The sequence below is a fragment of the Pongo abelii genome, chromosome 18, assembly GCF_028885655.2.
Source record: "Pongo abelii isolate AG06213 chromosome 18, NHGRI_mPonAbe1-v2.0_pri, whole genome shotgun sequence".
Lineage (NCBI taxonomy): Eukaryota > Metazoa > Chordata > Mammalia > Primates > Hominidae > Pongo > Pongo abelii.
In genome coordinates this window covers 55,758,221-55,777,119 of record NC_072003.2, presented here as the reverse complement: position 1 = coordinate 55,777,119, position 18,899 = coordinate 55,758,221, and the positions used below count along the sequence as shown (strand labels likewise).

The 18,899-nt window shown below is 40.6% G+C and overlaps 1 protein-coding gene across 1 annotated transcript in view; it reads left to right on the top strand.

Moving 5' to 3' along the window:
- Positions 1 to 2,018: 2,018 nt before the first annotated feature.
- BBS2 (Bardet-Biedl syndrome 2) overlaps positions 2,019 to 18,899 on the top strand; it is a gene marked incomplete at its 3' end in the record, with an annotated part of 36,710 nt that continues 19,829 nt past the window's right edge. Inside the window, 7 exon segments of the mRNA NM_001132391.1 lie at positions 2,019 to 2,261; positions 7,312 to 7,539; positions 11,924 to 12,049; positions 12,290 to 12,352; positions 13,160 to 13,237; positions 16,965 to 17,069; positions 17,153 to 17,239. Coding sequence (NP_001125863.1) covers positions 2,145 to 2,261; positions 7,312 to 7,539; positions 11,924 to 12,049; positions 12,290 to 12,352; positions 13,160 to 13,237; positions 16,965 to 17,069; positions 17,153 to 17,239 — 804 coding nt within the window. The 5' untranslated portion in view covers positions 2,019 to 2,144.

Here is an 18,899-nt window from a genome sequence, read left to right as displayed (position 1 = left end):
TTTCAGGAAAAAATAAAGGATCTGAAATGATGTCTATTAGAGTCATTCCTTTCAAGCTATTCCTGGGAGAGGTAGCTGATCAAGCTGTGATCAGCTAGTAACGCAGCTGAGTGAATTCAGTGAGATGATGACTTTGTGTAGGTAGAATCTGGGGACTAAAGAGAAGGGACATCACAAAACAAAGTAAGTTCCAATGACCCAGGGTAATTTCCATGTCAGGGCTGGTCAGGGAGCTGCTATAGGACTTGGGGTGTAGACAGGTGACAGAAGGGTGGGGGTGGAGACAGGGTAGAAAGAGGCTGGGTCTTAGAAGCATGGTCCATCAGAGGGGGCCTGGAGGGCCACTGACTTAGGTCTTACATTCCATCAAGATCTTTAAACTTAGGCTGGGAGTAGTGGCTTACACCTATAATCCTAGCACTTTGGGAGGCCGAGGCTGGAGGGATCACTTGAGGCCAAGGATCACTTGAGGTTACAGTGAGCTGTGATGGCACCACTGCACTCCAGCTTGGGTGACAGCATGAGACCCCGTCTCTAAATAAAATAAAATAAAAATCAATTTTTAAAAAGTAAAGATTTTCAAATTTAGTCTTTTAACATTATTTAGTATTTTGATATTATCTCCAAAAGAGGTTACAAATAGTCACAGATACACCAACAGGGTTGAAAAAAAATGCTCATTTGTATAACTATAATTACAAAATGCAAGTATCAAGAATATTCCAGAACTCATCTTTCTTTTTTTTCTTTGAGATGGAGTCTCGCTCTGTCACCCAGGCTGGAGTGCAGTGGCACAATCTCAGCTCACTGCAACCTCCCGCTCCCGGTTCAAGCGATTCTCCTGCCTCAGCCTCCCGAGTAGCTGGGACTACAGGCGCCCACCACCACACCCAGTAAATTTTTGTATTTTTAGTAGAGACAGGGTTGCACCATGTTGGCCAGGCTGGTCTCCAACTCCTGACCTCAAGTGATCCACTCACCTCGGCCTCCCAAAGTGCTGGGATTACAGGCGTGAACCACCGCCCCTGGCCCAGAACTCATCTTTCAAGACCTGCCCGCAGCATCTGACGCAGTTGTTTTCCTCCTTCTGGCCACCCTCTCTTCGAGCTTCCAGGACACTATACTCTCCCGATTATACTTGCTTGCTGGCTACTCCAAGTCTCCACTAGTGGTCCTTGCTCATCTCATCATCCACCCCAGATTGTCCATTTCCAGAAGGCAGCAGAGTGAGCCCCGCGGGCCTCATCTGAAGTTCCTCTGCAGCAACACCCTCCCTCGAGGCTGGCTTCCTCACTTCCTAATAGTCCTAGGCTGAATGTCACTTTCTCAGAGAGGTCTCTTTCCTACCACCCTACTTAACACTGCATTCCCTCCAATCCTCTCTCCCCTCTTCCTTCCCTTAATTTTCTCTAGTGCTCACTACCAAATGACATGCATTTCTTGTTTAGTGTTTGTCTCCCCTGACTAGTATGTCAGTTCCAGGAAAACAGAGGTTTGTCTTTTGTTTACTACTATTTATTATCTAGAACAGTGTCTGACACACAATAGGCCCTCAAGGAAATTTTGTTGGTCACTTTTCAATTCTGCTGGTTTGCACTTAAAAATATATAGGGAGCCTTACCAGGAGCTCTAGACCGAACATGAGTCTGAGGATTGGTATGGTTTTCCTCCACACAACGGCTAAAGCAAGGGACAGAGCCGACACTCAAGAAATACTTCTTGAATTAATGACCCTCTGGAGTGCGGTAGCATTGTGTGAAGTTTGCAGGGTGCAGCTTGGATGTGGTGCTAGAAGGGGAAGGCTCTGGGCTGAGCATGTAGGCTCGTCAGTGGAGTTTAACCCGCAGGAGTAAATTACTGCAGTGGGAAACAACTGCATTCGCGGCCCAGCAGGGGTTCCATTGCGCAGCCGCAAAAGGCGCCAAGGCTCCACCGCACAGCCGCAGAAGGAGCGGACGGGTCTGCGCAGCCGCAGGAGGAGCAGGCGGCACCTGGACGGGTTCGTCCCGGGCTGTTTCGCGTCCGACCTGCGGCGGCTGGGGCCGCGCAGGTAGTGTCCCTGCACTCCTCATCCGGGCGCGTGAGGCCAGCTCCGCTGCGCTGGCCTCCAGCTTCCAGCCCTCCTCCCCTAAGCTGCCGCCATCATGCTGCTGCCTGTGTTCACCCTGAAACTGCGCCACAAAATCAGCCCCCGAATGGTGGCCATAGGGCGCTACGACGGGACTCACCCGTGCCTGGCGGCCGCCACCCAAGCGGGCAAGGTAACCGCTCCCACCCACAGGGAGCCCGGGCCCCAGGGAACCACAGGACCTCCGCCGGCCACGCCCTGGGACCCCGCCCCCTCTCCGACCCCGCCCCCAGCCCGTGTTGCCCGGCAACCGGTCGGCGAGCCCCTTGTAGCTCCATCCTGCAGAGGACGGTGGGGTCTTAGAGGAAGAGCTTTTCTGAGAAGTTGACGTTTTCTTGTCGTCAGGCACTTAGTGTCAGGCGAGGTCGGGGTCCCTGGACATAGGGAGCTTAGAAAAGAGACGTCTCCTGAGAGAAGGGGTTTGGTTCGGGTTAGCAGTAATAACCGACCCCCAGATTCAAGCCAGGGCCCTCTGCTTGTCACTTGGAAGTCGGAATTCCTCCGACTCTCTCACACCGCTTCTTTTTTTTTTTTGAAACGGAGTCTTGCCCTGTCGCCCAGGCTGGAGTGCAGTGGCGCGATCTCGGGTCACTGCAGCCTCTGCCTCCTGGGTTCATGAAATTCTCCTGCCTCAGCCTCCTGAGTATCTGAGATTATAGGCGCCGGCCACCACGCCTGGCTAATTTTTGTATTTTTAGTAGAGACAGGATTTCACCATGTTGGCCAGGCTGGTCTCGAACTCCTGACCTCAGGTGATTTATCCGCCTGGGCCTCCCAAAGTGCTAGGATTACAGGCGTGAGCCACTGCACCCAGCCTCTCACAGTCCTTTACCGAACAACAACGACAAAAGAATGCAATACAAAAGTTAACTTATTCAAATTGCACTTTTGATCCTTGCCCATGTACATTCAGTTCTTTCCCCGTAATTTATTCACTAAGTATTAGGTGTTTACTATGTGCGATTACTGGGCAAGGTGTGAGAGTCAAAGAGATAAAAGAGACATCATTTAACATTCATCAGACTTCTACTGAACACCTTCTGTATAGATTTTGGAGACTCGGATGTAAAAGGACTCCCTACTTTCAGAAAGCTTATAGTCCAGAAGCTAACAGACAAGGCAAATCAGAGCCCTGTGTATTTGACGGAGGCATGCCCAAAATACATGGAATGTAGTGACAACGCTAATAACTTATAACAGGCACAAAACTTTATTACATGAGTCATCTCAGCGTCGTTGCTACAAGGCCAACAGCAGCAGCATGGCATAGGTATGGTGTTTCTTGGCTCCAGTGCCTGCTAATTTCATGACCTTGGGCAAGGCACATAATAATAGTACCTAATACGTGGGGTCATGAGCTTTAAAAAAGTTAATACATGTAAAGTGTTTGACATATAGGAGTGGTCACTAATTGTTACCTGTTATTTTCTTTTTATGATTCTCACTTTATTGACTAGAAATTGCAGTTCAGAGAGGTTCAACACAGTGCTTGGAGCCACTCAACTAGAAAGTGTGGAATGTGGTCAGAGTGCATGTTCTCTGATCCAGTGTGGATTTAATAAGCTAGGATTTGTGTAATAATTTATAGTTTTTAGGACACTTCCATGTATACTGTATGTTATATGCCTTGGGATACAGAAGTAAAAAATAAGCCTTCATTTTCATTAAGTAGTATAACAGAGTTAAGCTATTAATATGGGGTCTGGCACATCATGATGTTAGTTATTGTTACAGTTAGAAGTCACTGACAGGCTGGGTGCAGTGACTCATGCCTGTAATCCCAGCACTTTGAGAGGCTGAGGCAGGCAGATCACCTGAGGTCAGGAGTTCGAGACCAACCTGGCCAACATGGTGAAACCCTGTCTCTACTAAAAATACAAAAATTAGCCAGGTGTGGTGGGTGCCTATAATTCCAGCTACTCGGGAGGTTGAGGCAGGAGAATCACTTGAACCTAGGAGGTGGAGGTTTCAGGGAGCCAAGATCGTGCCATTGCAGTCCAGCCTGGGCGACAGAGTGATACTCGGTCTCAAAAAAAAAAAAAAAAAAAAAGCACTGACAAATGCCAAAAACAACTTCATGTTGGTTGTGCTGTAGGTGCATAGCAGATATATAAATGGGCTGAAAATATCCCATTGGTATTAACTCAGCCCCTAATCTGAGGGCTTACTATGTGCTGGGCAGTCTTCTTAGCTCTGCAGGTGCATTGGAGAATGTGACAGACAAATTTTTGCCCCCTTGGAGCTTATATTTGAGAAGGGGAACCGGGCAGTTAATCGAATATGCAAGTGTTTTCATAGGAGAAAAAGAATAAGGGATTCAGTATGATGGGAGCTTGCTGTTTTAGACAGGTGGTCAGATGGCCTCTAATAACATTTGATAAGATGTTTGAAGGAACTGAGGAAACAAGCTCTGCAGATTTGTGGGATAAGCGCCTTGGAGGCAGAGGGATCTGCAGCTGCAAGGGCCTTGAGCTGGAGATATGTATGGTGTGTTTCAGGAGCACAAGGAAGCCGCAGGGGCTGGAAGGCAATGAGAGTGGTCATGAGGTAGACACAAGCCAGATCATATAGGAACCTGTAGGCCATGGCAAAGACCTTGGTTTTTATACTGAGTAAGTTAGGAAGTCCCTGAGGATTTTGATAAAATGGGTGTTGGAATTTTCTTTATGTTTTAGATGAAGGCTAACTGGCTGGTATGTGGAGAACAGATGTTCTGTGACGGGATGTAGGGAGGTAGGTGTCGGAGTAGAAGCAGGGAGATCGGGCAGAGGTCCCTAGGGCAGCCCTTAGATAGAGTGTGACCTGGAGTGGAAGGCAGGAACGCTTGATTGTAGGGCTGTTGTCGAAAATGGCCTAATAATAATAATAAATAAAATAAAGGAGATCCCTTGTCCTGTGTAATTGGATGGATACTTTGTGTTCAGCTCTGTAAACAAATCTAAAAAGTTCTGACCTGATCTTTTATCTTGAGACCTTAAAAAGAATTAGTAGTATTTTATGACTCAAGTAATGCCATGAATATATTCTCTTAAAAGCAATGAAAACATTCCAGCTAGGGTTGAAGCCTGCATCTCTAGAAACAGGACTTTATCCTTACAGCTGGGACCCTGTTGTGAACATGCAGCTGACTCTGGGCCTTAGCAAGGATTTTTTTCTAAAAGGAATCTCTGGCCGGGCATGGTGGCTCAACACCTGCAATCCCAGTACTTTGGGAGGCCGAGATGGGCAGATCAACTGAAGTCAGGAGTTCGACACCAGTCTGGCCGACTAAAACCCGTCCCTACTAAAAATACAAAAATTAGCTGGGTGTAGTGGCGCACCCCTATAATCCCAGCTACTTGGGAGGCTGAGGCAGGAGAATCGCTGGGACCCAGGAGGCAGAGGTTGCAGTGAGCTGAGATTGCACCACTGTACTCCAGCCTGGGCAATAGAGCAAGATTCCATCTCAAAAAGCATATAAATAAATAAAAGGAATCTCTTGCAGGGTGAATATTAGAGTTTTCCTCTGGGGACGTTTTTTCTCTCATGGTAATGCTTAGGGGTCAGTTGAATTTATATTGTTTGCAGCACCTCCTCAGCTAGAACAAACGTGTGAACTTCAGCAAGTCCTTTGAAAGCCCTGGGAGTGGTCTTTTTGTCATGTGACTGAGATTGGCTTTCTTTCCTTGCCTGAAGGGACAGACTTGTCTCCCTGTGGACTCTCTGAGTGCAGAGAACAGCAGGAGGGAACTGGCGGGGAGTCTGACTCCTGAGACCCTTGTTGCTCTTGATAAAAATTGCAAACTCTTCCCATTCCAGTAAGAATGAATATGGAGCCCGTGAGCTATTTCCCCTCCTGTTCTTTCTCAGCATATTGGATTTCTGGAAAACTCTGTAAGAATTGGTTTGTTCAGAACTGTTATAAAAGGAAGTGTGATGTGGTGGTGGCTGGAGCACAGGGTCTGGAGCACACCAGGCTCTTGTCTTAGCCCTGTCACCAGTCTCAAGACCTTGGCAAAGGGCCTTAACTCTTCCGACCTCATGTGGAAATCAAGGGTTGGTGTCAGGTTCAAATGCAATTAACATTGACCAAAGCATGTTATAAAGTGTTACACAAACGGAACATGAAGGCAGTGTTCAGTGGCTGCACATGTTTTCTATGTTTTTAGTCAATTCTTTTGAAAATTATTTTTTGTTGAATAGGCTGCCTTGGGTAGGTATTAATTTAAAATTAAGTCTGTTTGGATTTATGTGAAAGAGATGAAATACTCATGTAAATTTTACAAATTTTAGAACTAGAAGGGGCTAGAGGGATCCCTAGTCCAGTGTTTTTCATCCCCCCCAACCTTTTTTGTCATATTGCCCACCTTGGAACTTTTTTAGACCATGAAAATTTCCCCAGTGAAACTCTGATACCTCAGATATACTTTATATCTCTTTTTGTACTGTGGTCCTGCGAAGGGCTACACGATTCCCCATCGCAAACCCATTTACCTGTCCTGGGAGTGATCTCGCCCCTCTTAAGAATGCATTTTATAGTCCAAACCTCCTTTTTACAGGTGAAGTCTAGGAAAGTTGAATAATTTATGCAGACACTCAGATTATATTTATGATAGTTGAAACTGTTGAATTTATTATCTTTGGGCTAATTACTTAGTTCTATGTCACTGGTATAAACTGTGAAAGCCTTCAAGATACTTGATTTGCATGACTCAGTTTAAGTTTGTGAAACAGGTTTACTAACTAGCAGACCATTTTAAGGTCTAGGAAGTGAATTCATTAGGTGTTCAGATGAAAGATAATAAAGGAAGTGTTTATTCTGTTTTCCATGATCATCTTGGTGGGTGGCAATCACATTGAAGGTGGTAGCAGCTTATTCTAGGTTGATCAGGAAAAGGCTAGCTTCTAAGAGTGCTTTGACATCCTGCTGGTGGGGAGCATGTAAGCTGGCCTGGTAAGTAGTGACTAGATCTTGTTCATTACCTTGTTCCTTACAAGGCTAAGAACCACTGGATTTCCATGATTTCATAATGACTGAAAGTTGTCCATGCATTGAACTATGTACGAGTGTTTTAAGTTTCATAGGAGATTAAAGTAACTTCTTGTTAATGTTGATGTGTTAATAACCTGGTTCTTTTTTAAAAAAATGTATGATACTAATTTTTTATATTTTAAAGGAATGTAATTAGTTATTTTTGTTTCAGGTTTTTATTCATAATCCTCATACACGGAACCAGCATGTCAGTGCATCCAGGGTCTTCCAGAGCCCCCTGGAATCTGATGTTTCTCTTCTCAACATTAACCAGGCAGTCAGCTGCCTGACTGCAGGCGTATTGAACCCTGAGCTTGGCTATGATGCCCTTTTAGTGGGGACACAGACTAATCTTTTGGCTTATGATGTCTACAATAATTCGGATTTGTTCTACAGAGAGGCAAGTATAACCTTTATAACCATAAAATTGTCATTACTCATTAATGTCTATTTTGTATGCTTAGAAGAGATCAGATCATTTATTTTGGTCTGTTTATTGTATGACTGTTATAGTATAGGTAAACAACATGGAGATTTTGCTGTTAACATCTGCTTTATGTACTCGGAACATATTTATTTGGTTATGGTTGCTAATCACTTGGTGACACTCGAGCTTATCTCTATGAGGTATATCTGTGATACTACCATCTGTCAAGATCTCCTGTTGAGGATTCAGCCAAGAGCTGGGAAGCCAGTAGACAGGTCTCCTGGTGGACTTGCATTCAGGTTTAGTGCAATAGTTTGTAGAAGCCCTTACTGTAGCCTGCCACCTACAGGCTGCTGCAACTTTAATACCCAAGCAATTCATATTTATTACAGAAAAGATAAGGAAGTAAAAAGTAAAAGAAATTACACCTATTTTTTCATCTAGAAAGAACACTTAACTGTTGAATTTTTGAATCCAGATTTTTTACCAAGCATATATGAATACATTTTGTAGTAAAATGGGATCATATATACACGTAGCCTTTTACTTGTTTTTACCCTATAGCAGCTTTATTAAGATATGATTCACATGTACAACTAACCTACTTAAAAGTATACAATTCAGTGGTTTTTAGTGTATCCAGAGAGCTGTACAACCTTCAATTTTCAACATTTTTATTACCCCCAAAAGAAAACCCATACCCATTAGTATCACTCCCCATTTTTCTTTAACCTCCTAACCTTAGGCAACCAGTTTTCTACTTTCTGTCTCTAGAAGTTTGCATATTCTAGACATTTCATAAATAATGGAATTATATAATATGTAATCATTTGTGACTGCCTTCTTTTTCTTAGCATAATATTTTCAAGGTTGATCCATGTTGTAGCATGTGTCAGTAATTCATTTTTATGGCTGAATAATATTCCATTGTATGTATATACCACATTTTATTTATCCATTTATCAGTTAATGGACATTCCACTCCCTGGCTGTTATGTGTGGCTCTTTCCTTCCATAATATGTTGTGAACATCTTTATATGAAGTTACTACATACCCGTTATGTCATTCTTATTGGTTCTATAGTATTTCATTGTGTTAATATAATTTGTTTAACTGTTCCATGTTGTTGAACATTTATGTTATTTCCATTGTTTCTCTATTACAGTTCATAGTGTAATAACTGTATCTCTTTGGCCACTTCCCTGATTATTTCCTGAGGATAAGTTCCTGAAAATGCAGATGGTTTTCTTTCTTTGTGTTTTTGTTTTCTGAGACAGAGTCTTGCTCTGTCACCCAGGCTGGAGTGCAGTGGCATGATCATGGCTTACTGCAGCCTTGACCTCATGGGCTCAAGCAATTCTCCCACCTCAGCCTTCTGAGTAGCTGGGACTACAGGTGTGTACTACCATGCCCAGCTAATTGTTTATTTTTTAGAGAGATGGGGTCTCACTATGTTGGCCAGGCTGGTGTCAAACTCCTGGGCTAAAGCAGTCTTCCTGCCTCAGCTTCCCAAAGTGTTATAATTATAGATGTGAGCCACTGCATTTGGCTGGTTTTCTTCTTTGTCTATTTTTTGTTGAGGTAAAATGTACATACATGAAAATGCATGGACCTTATGTGTACAGTTCAATGAGTTTGGATCCCTATAACCAATACCCCAATAAAAATAGAGAACATTTTCATCACCTCAGAAAATATTGTTGTACCCCATTCCAGTCAATTTCTATCTCCCATAGACAATCACCGTTCTGACTTCTGTCAGCTTAGATTAGCTTTTCCTATTGTTGAACTCCATACAAATGGAATCATACAGAATGTATTCTTTAGTGTCTGGCTTCTTTCACTTAACATAATACTTGCAAGAATTATCCATGTTGTTGCATATAAAAGTAGTCTTTTGTTGTTGTTGCTAAGTAACAAAAATAGTATATTCCATTATGTGAATATACTATGGTTTGTTTATCCACTCTCTCGGTGATAGAGAAGTGGACGGACATTTGGATTGTTTCAGTTTTTAACAACCATTTTCGTATAAGACTTGTTTTTAATAAGACTTTTTTGTATAAGACTTTTTGTGGATATATGTTTTAGTTTATCTTGGGTAAATACCCAAGAGTGGAATTGCTGGGCTGTATGGTTTATAAGAACTTTATGACACTGCCAAACTGTTTTTGCAAAGTGGTTGTATCACTTTACACTCCTGCCTGCAGTGTAGGAGAGTTCCAGTTGCTCCACATCCTTTGTCAACATTTGTTGTTGCCAGTCTTTAATTTTAGCCATTTTGGAAGGTGTGAAGTGATATCTTACTGTGGTTTCGTTTTGCATTTCCCTGATAATCATTGATGCAGAGCACCTTTTCTTGTGCTTATTGTCCGTTTATGTGTCTTCTGTGAAGTGTCTTAAGTCTTTTGCCTATTTTTTATTGGTAGTTTGTCTCTTTATTATTGATTTGTAGACATTTCTTGGATATACTTGATACAAACTCTTTGTCAGATTTATATATTTTCTCCCAGCCTGTTGCTTGTTCCACTAGGCATGTGTCTTTTGATGAGCAAAAGTTTTGCATTTTTGTGAAGTCCAGCTGATCACATTTTTTCTTTAGTGGTTAGGACTTTTTCTGCCCTTTGCCTATTTCAAGGTCACATTGTTTTTGTTCAGAAGTGAAATTGAGTTTAGGACTGTATTAGTCAGGGTTCTCCAGAGAAACAGAACCAATAGGATATGTACATATTAGAGGGGGAAATATTTATTTTCAGGAATTGGCTTATGCCGTTGTGGAGCCTGGCAAGTCAAAAATCTGCGTGGTGGACCAGCAGGCTGGAGATCTAGGAGATAATTGATGTTGAAGCTCAAGTACAAAGGCTGTCTGCTGGTAGAATCCCTTCTTCCTTGGGGGAGGTCAGTCTTTTTTCTATTAAGTCCTTCAGTACTTGATAGAAAGTACTTAATAGAAAGTATTGAAGGACTTAATAGTAAAGTAGATTATTATCCATATGTGCGTGGGCCAATTAATGTGTGAGTCCCACCCACATTATGAATAATAATCTGTTTTACTCAAAATCTGCTCAATTTACTCAAAATTTGGCCCAATTAATGTGTGGGCCAAATAATGTGTGAGGTCCACCCACATTATGGATAATAATCTGCTTTACTCAAAATCTACTGATTTAAATGTTAATGTCGTCTGAAAAATACCCTGACAGCAGCTCTAGAATAATGTTTGACCAAATATCTGAGTACCATGGCCTAGCCAAGTTGACACATAAATTAACATTACAGGGACTCAGCTTTACGATTGCCTAGTCAAAGACTTTTTTAAAAATGAGATTTTCGATAGGCATTGGTAAATTGCTCCCTAAAAAGACTACCATTTTCCACACCCCCCTCAATAATGATCGTGCCTGTTTCGTTACACCCTAACTAGTAGTGGATATTATTGTTCTTTTTCATTGCTAATCCAAAAACTGAAAAATGATATATTGTGAGAAAGAACATTTTTCATGTTTGTTGAGTGTATTTCATCTCTAATATGTCCTGTTTGTTTATTTTTTTGGTTGGGGTGTTTACCATTTTTGTATTAATTTGCCTTTTATTAACCTTTTTTTTATATTAACTTTTTGTCTTATATATTGCAAGGGTTTTTTCCCACTTCATTGTTTACCTTTTAACTTTATTATTTCTTTGGCCATTTAACAGTTTTAATTTCTTATGAAATCTTTTCTTTCCTATATAGCCAATCTTTATAGTTTTCCCACTTAAAGATTATATAAGTAACGATTATTTTCCTGTACCATAAACAGTGTTTACAAAGATGTCCTTGAGTCTTTCAAAAATAAATTAACTTACATAATTTATTCAAGAAGTCTAAGATATTTATTTTAGATGGTGGGACCATGGGTGTTTTTTTATTCTTTGTATTTTTTAGTACAAAGAATAGTAAAGTTAAAAAGAGTAGTAAATAAGTAGATTACAAGTATTAAAAAGATTTCCATCCAAAATGATTAAAATAAATTACAAAGTTTGGGTGCTTAAAGGCGTAAGTCTTGATTCTCTGGAGAATTTGCCCTCTGGAACTTGTGGTCCCAGAGAGCTCCCAGAGTACTGTAGCAGCGTTTTGTAGTGGCTTAGTGTGAAAGCCAAGGCTCTGATTTACCCTGTATCTGTGCTCATCCTTGCAGAAGCCACAGGGTTAGATCTCAGTGGACAGCCCTGGCTGCCCTCTCAGGAGACCATCTGGCTTCTCACAAATGATGACAGAGGAATTTGGGTATCCAAATAAAAATATGGATATAACTTACCTTCAGTGTGCCTGCAGATTATCGTGTCTAAGATAATGTGTCCTTTTACTTTTCTTAGGTAGCAGATGGGGCAAATGCAATTGTGCTGGGGACATTGGGAGACATTTCTTCCCCTCTTGCGATTATTGGTGGCAATTGTGCTCTGCAAGGTTTCAATCATGAAGGAAGTGATCTCTTTTGGACGGTATGAAGAAGAAAACATTCTTTTTGGTACCCTTAAGCATTTTTACTTTTAATGTTCTTCTTTTTTAACCACCAACTCTACTGAGTAATAATATTTATAATTCTGTGCATTAAAAAAGGATATGAATAATTCGAATAGCATTAATTCGTGTTTTGTATAATCCTCTCCTTCATGTAGCTAATATATTTGGAGTAAATGGAGAAACGATGGCATGCTAATGGTTTGGGGTTTTATTTTCAGGTTACTGGAGACAATGTTAATTCCTTGGCCTTGTGTGACTTTGATGGTGATGGAAAGAAAGAGGTATGTGGGGGAGGAGATACCTCTCTTGTGTGTTCAGCCAAATAAATTTTGCCATGACAGTGACATTAGTGTTGACAGAACTGATTTTGGTGCTCTGTTGCCTAAATGATCAGCCAATTGGCCTCATTCGTCTTTCTCTTCTCTTTTGAACAATGAATCACTTGTGCTTGTGTAATAAATACAAAGATCAAAGCCATGGTGTTTCAGAGACACAGGAGAGGGCAGAGAGGGTAGAAGAGTTGGGATTTCAGTCATATTCACGGTCTTATGAATTGCTCCTGATGCTTTGAAACCATATTAGTATATAGTTTTCAATTTTGGCCAACTGTTTTGAGGAATCTAAATGTTTTAGAGATTGGCTTTTAGCCTTTGAAATTACTCTTATGGTTACCCTAGAAATTAGCTTCTTGAGCAGTCAGCAGGTGTGACGTGCTGTGTTGGACACCAACTTGTCCGTCTCTTGTCCATGGACACTGGACTCTGGTGTTTGAACAGGGCTTCCATCTGTAGGCAGAGAAAGTTGCTGATCCAGGGAGCCTTTTCAGGTACTCAGGGAAATAACGTATTCTGGCAAGATGTGCAGCTCCCATGGCAGGATAAAAGCTGCAGTAGCCCCTGTTTCTTCATTGATTGAATCTGCTGATCCTCCCATTAGAGGGAGCATTTCTGAGCATCAAACGATTAGGAGGTTGTCAATCTTGGGTGGCAGAAGCAGCATGCAAAGTATTGTGCAAATTTTTGTTTTGTTTACAGAAATTTTGTTGTTTGCACTTACTCACCTAAACCTGTATGATATTTCCCCTTCAGCTTCTTGTTGGATCTGAGGATTTTGATATCCGAGTTTTTAAGGAAGATGAGATTGTGGCAGAAATGACAGAAACAGAGGTAAGAAGCTCCACCTCGAACTACGGTAACCTTGAGCAAGACAGATCAGTACTGTCAGATGAAACATCAAGTGAGAGGGCTGGGGCATCTCCCAACCCAGGTGGTTTTAGGATAAAAACTCGGGGGGCGGGTGGTCAGACAGAGCTGTATGTTATGGAAAGAAAAGCAATAAAAATCCTAATTAAGATATGTTTTGAAAAGACTGATTAAATAGAGAAAAATATTGAGTATAGTTGAATACATAAAGGCATTTCTTTTAATGAGTTAATACATGCAAATAATAATAATGGCAGTCATTTATTATGTACCTATCGTATGCCAGGTAGTGCTCTAAGTACTTTATATGAAGTGACATATTGAATCCTTACAACAACCCTAATAGGAAGATAAATTATTATTATTTCCATAGTTGAGGAAAATGGTGTTCTGGTTTTTTGTTTGTTTGTTTGTTTGTTTTGAGGCAGAGTTTTACTCCGTCGCCTAGGCTGGAGTGCAGTGGTGCGATCTCGGCTTACTGCAAGCTCCACCTCCCAGTTCAAGTGATTCGCATGCCTCAGCCTCCTGAGTAGCTGGGACTACAGGCACACACCACCACGCCTGGGTAATTTTTGTGTTTTTAGTAGAGACGGGGTTTCACCATGTTGGCCAGGCTGGTGTTGAACTCCTGACCTCAAGTGATCCGCCCACCTTGACCTCCCAAAGTGCTGGGATTACGGGGTGACCCACTGCGCCTGTATTTTTGTTAAGTTACTTGTACATAGTCTTGGCTATGAAGTGTCATGGTCAGCATTTGAAGCTTTATGCCTCTTCCTCCTCATCATGTGTATTCAATAGGGCTGAAGTGCATAAATGAGATGTTTATATTTTTTTCTTCCTGCAAATTCAGTACTTCTTTGGCACATTTCTATAGGTAAACTTAAAAATTATGGAACTTGTGATTAGAATCACTCATGTAACTGAACCTGAGATATTTCTTAAAGAGTTTAAACTTTATTTTTAAAAAGTGATGTTTAGGCCTGGTGCAGTGGCTCATACCTGTAATCCCAGTGCTTTGGGAGGCCAAGGTGGGAGGATCACTTGAGGCCAGGAGTTTGAGACCCGCCTGGGCAACATAACAAGACTCCATCTCTACAAAAAATATAAAAATATTAGCCAGAAGGTGATGGCACACATCTGTAGTCCCAGCTGCTTGGGAGACTGAGGCAGGAGGATCCCTTGAGCCCAGGAGCTTGAGGCTACAGTGAGCTATGATCACGCCACTGCATTCCACCCAGGGCAACAGAACAAGACTCTGTCTCAAAAATAAAATTTTTAAAAAGTAACAGTGTTAAGAGTTAGGAAAATAAAGACAAAAATAAAGTAAAAAGCAGTATCTAAAGATTACCTGTATCCTTTATGGTTTTGGCATTCTTAGGATATTTATTTGCTGCTAGTTTTCCAGGATTGGGCAAGACTCAAACAGAAAAAACTAAGATATTCTTAATTAAGGAATAAGAAGAGGATAAAGGAGCAATAGCTTGTGAACGTTGTAAATGAACAGAAAGAAACCAGTAAAAGAGAGTCTTAGAGATCAGAATGGTGGGATTCTGCAAAATTTAGTTATGTGGTATTTAGGAGTCTGTATCAGAAAAGCTTGAGGGCACTAGTCTCAAAACTGACCTTGGCCACTTGTCTTTAAATTACTTGCTTCATGTCACTCATAAAAGCTGTCTAAGAAGGTCAGACTTCTTTTCCCCTAACTATAAAAGGAGACAAAAAGCAAAACCTACACATTGATGTACAGTATTATCAATGATTTTAACTAATTTATCCTATAGCAAGAGTCATCAGTTTTTATTTAGTCCTACTGTACTTTTTATATATTCACAGTTATCATGATGTAAGATGATAATTGTGGACAGAGAAGAAATGAAGAGGAGAAATGGGTGCCAAAAGGAGCAGTCTGAGGATGGATGTCTATACAGGAGTCTGTTTTTTATTTTATTTTTTTTTGAGATGGAGTTTCGCTCTTGTCGCCCAGGCTGGAGTGAGTGGCGTGATCTTGGCTCACTGCAACCTCCGCCTCCCAGGTTCAAGTGATTCTCCTGCCTCAGCCTCCCGAGTAGCTGGGATTAGAGGCACCTGCCACCACGCCCAGCTAATTTTTGTATTTTTTGTAGAGATGGGGTTTCGTCATGTTGGCCAGACTGGTCTTGAACTCCTGACCTCAGGTGATCCACCCGCCTTAGCCTCCCAAAGTGTTGGGATTACAGGCATGAGCCACCATGCCTGGCCCGGGAGTCTGTTTTGTGTGTATGTGCTTATATGTGCTTTCTGAAGAGAGGGCCCAGAGCCTTCATTACATTCTTAAAGGGGTTTGCAACCTCCCCCACCACCAAAAAAACAACTTGAGAATCCCTGGCTGATAGATGCTGTGTCCCGCATTCTCATATCCCTTTCATTCTAATTTGTGGTAAATCTTTTCTCCTTTGGTGGGAATCATTCAGATTTTATTGGATTTTTATTGCTTGTTAATATTAGATTTGAGGAGACTGAATTCTTTGAAACATCTCCTAAATCCTGGAAAAAGAGGACAAGAACCTGGAATAGAGTTAGGGATTTGAGGGGACTTGTTGATCTTCTAGTCCACAAAAGGAAGAAATTGGTGAACTAAGGAAGCAGTAAAGGAGCTCAGGAATCTGGGGCTAAATTTATGAAAATATGGACTTCATAACGTTCATTTGCAGGGCCATTTTCCTGTTCTCTTTGTTAGGTTTTGCTCCTAGTTCAAATATCATTTCCAAGATCAGCAAAATCATGATTCACTTGGCAGTTGAACAGTATGAAGTATTGTCAGAAGAATGCCTTGAGCTAAATAATTCTGGAATCCTACACAGCACTTTGTATTCATAGTTAAGTGAAGTGGGTGGTTTTGTAGAAAAGCTGTAGGTGTAAAGGAAATTATATAACTATTCTCTGCTTTATACAATTTATTTCTTAATATCTCTTGTATTAGGAGCAGAATTAGAAAGTAGATCTGCAGGTTCATGGATATCATTTAGCTTTGGTTTTAACTTTAAAGGCGAGTTTTGTTCAGTACCTAAAATTTTATCCTTTTAAGGATGTCAAATCCTTGAACAGTCCTATAAATATTTCTGTATCATATATGCATTCTGTATATTGTTATATACTACACAAATCCATGTGCCTGGGTTTTTACTTTTCAAAGGATTATGTGTTCTTTCTTTTACCTCTAGCAAACAAGTTATATCATAGAAAGAAAAGTGTATACATGAAGTAAGATATTCAATTGTGGATTGTTATAAGTCTTTTAAAAATTGAGACTGTAGGATGTTATAAGTTAAGTAATAATCATTAAAGCCTCTTGGGTGAACATATATAATATCTATTGTATATGCATATTCTCGATCTTGTGTAGTTAGCTCATTTCTTCCTTAGTCCTTCAGTTTTCATGTGTTTTTTAAAAATAATTTTCTGAAACTTGCCACATAAGGTTGCTCTAAAACACCAAACTCTGTGAGTTTATTTAAATCTGATTATACAACTCTGAAGTAGATGACATGTATCGTAGAGAAGAGGAATACATTCCCCACTAATGGATTGGAAGCGCTTTTAAATCTAATTTTAACATAGTTGTAACAAGGAGTGTGAAGTCTTATAAAGCCGTACTTGACAGTAAACTGAGTCTTAATGGAAAGATGTTGTGTTTTTGTGGATTGTTTTGCAGATAGTCACCTCTCTTTGTCCCATGTATGGCAGTCGATTTGGTTATGCCCTTTCCAATGGCACAGTTGGAGTTTATGACAAAACAGCCCGATACTGGAGAATTAAAGTTAGTATAATTTAGCCTTTGATATTCAGGCACTTGATACTTATTGTGAGACTTCTGTGCTAATTATTAAAATTCTTTTTCAGTCAAAAAATCATGCCATGAGCATTCATGCTTTTGACCTTAATTCTGATGGAGTGAATGAACTGATAACTGGTTGGTCCAATGGGAAGGTAAGTTTGAATGGCAAAGTTCAGATATAATTCAGAGTAGTAATTGTCCAAGGTGTATTGGCTGTAGGACTTAGAACAGTAACATTGGGATGTAAACTTCAGTTCGTTCCTTGGCAATGTTTTCACATGTAACTTAATAATCTTGACACATTATTCCTGCCATCATTGTCAAGAGCTGCACAGTGAGAGAGTGTAAGTCTTCTAAGTGGTGTTTGGGGGAAATCTTTGGGGAGATTCTTTCTAAATCTCTTATTTGAAGTGCTGAGAATCCATCAGCCAGATTGATTCTAGGTAGTAGAACAGTAAAAAAGGAGTTTTAAGGAATTGTTTGAATAGCTCTTTTCTAATAAATCTTCAAAACTGCCTGAAAACTTAGCACTAATGGGAAGAATCATGTTAGCATATTGTTTTCTGAGCTATAACTTTAAAATAAAATCCTTTTGCTTGCTTTCCTTTTTTAACTTCAAATCAGAATTTTTTACAGTCTTTTGGCAAGTCAGGATTGTCTTCTTAGAAGCTGTCTAGGTAGCTGCCAGATCTCCATGGATACCATTTGCCCTCGCTTTCTTGTCTGTCAGTGTTGGATTGCCTGAAGGGGATCAGCAAACTCTTATCTTTTCTTCTTTGATTTATCTTTACTTTTCTCTAGCACCTTGTAAGCATTCCTTTGGTGTTATGTGAAGAACAGATTCTAAAAAGCTGTTGTGTTGGTTTCTGCTTCTCCACTTAGTTTTGTCATTAGTATGGGTACTGAAAATTATAAGACTGTATAGTTGCTTATTGAGAAATATGAAAGTCTGTGAAATGGATGTCTTAGTTGGTTTGGGCTGCTGTAACAAAATACCATAGGGTGGGTGGCTTATAAACAACAGAAATTTATTTCTTATAGTTCTGGAGGCTGGGAAGCCCCCATCAAGATGTTGGCAGATTCAGTGTCTGGTGAGGGACCACTTCCTCATAGGAGCCTTACAGGGTGGAAGGGGCAAGGGATCTCTCTGGGCCTTCTTTTATAGGGCACTAATCCTGTTCATGGGGGCTCTGCCCTTATGACCTAATCACCTCTCACAGGCTCTACTTGCCAATACCATTCATTACCTTGGCTAGTAGGATTCAACATAGGAATTTGTGGGGGCACAAACATTCAGATCATAGCAGTGGATCATAGTTTGAGGGAATATAAATTATTATGGCTGACTTAAGAATTAGAAAACTACTAGACTTGAAAACTTGTCAGGTTACCTTGAAATATAATTCTTGACCTAGATATTTTTATAGTTAAATGCTTTTGAAATTTTAAGGAATTTCTATTATGTAATCTCTTCCTGAGCATGAAAAAGATAAGAAAATTATATAAGTGGAAAAACCGATTATCTACATTTAACATAAATATACAAAAAGGAAATATACAGATCCAACTTGTGAATACAGGTGTGAAAATATTAAATAAATGCTGCTAGACAATTAACTTTGTCTTTTGTATATCATTTGATGAGTTGGAGGGCCATCCTTTCCTTTCAGGGTAAAACCTCCCAGTTGGATTAAGCAAAAGATCCGAATATCCACAGAAATATTAATTTGTAGTCCTGCTTCTTAGTTAGCAAATGAGCCTTCTTATTTGCTAAATATTGTGGAAATGCAGTGGTAGAAGCCATTAGGTAGC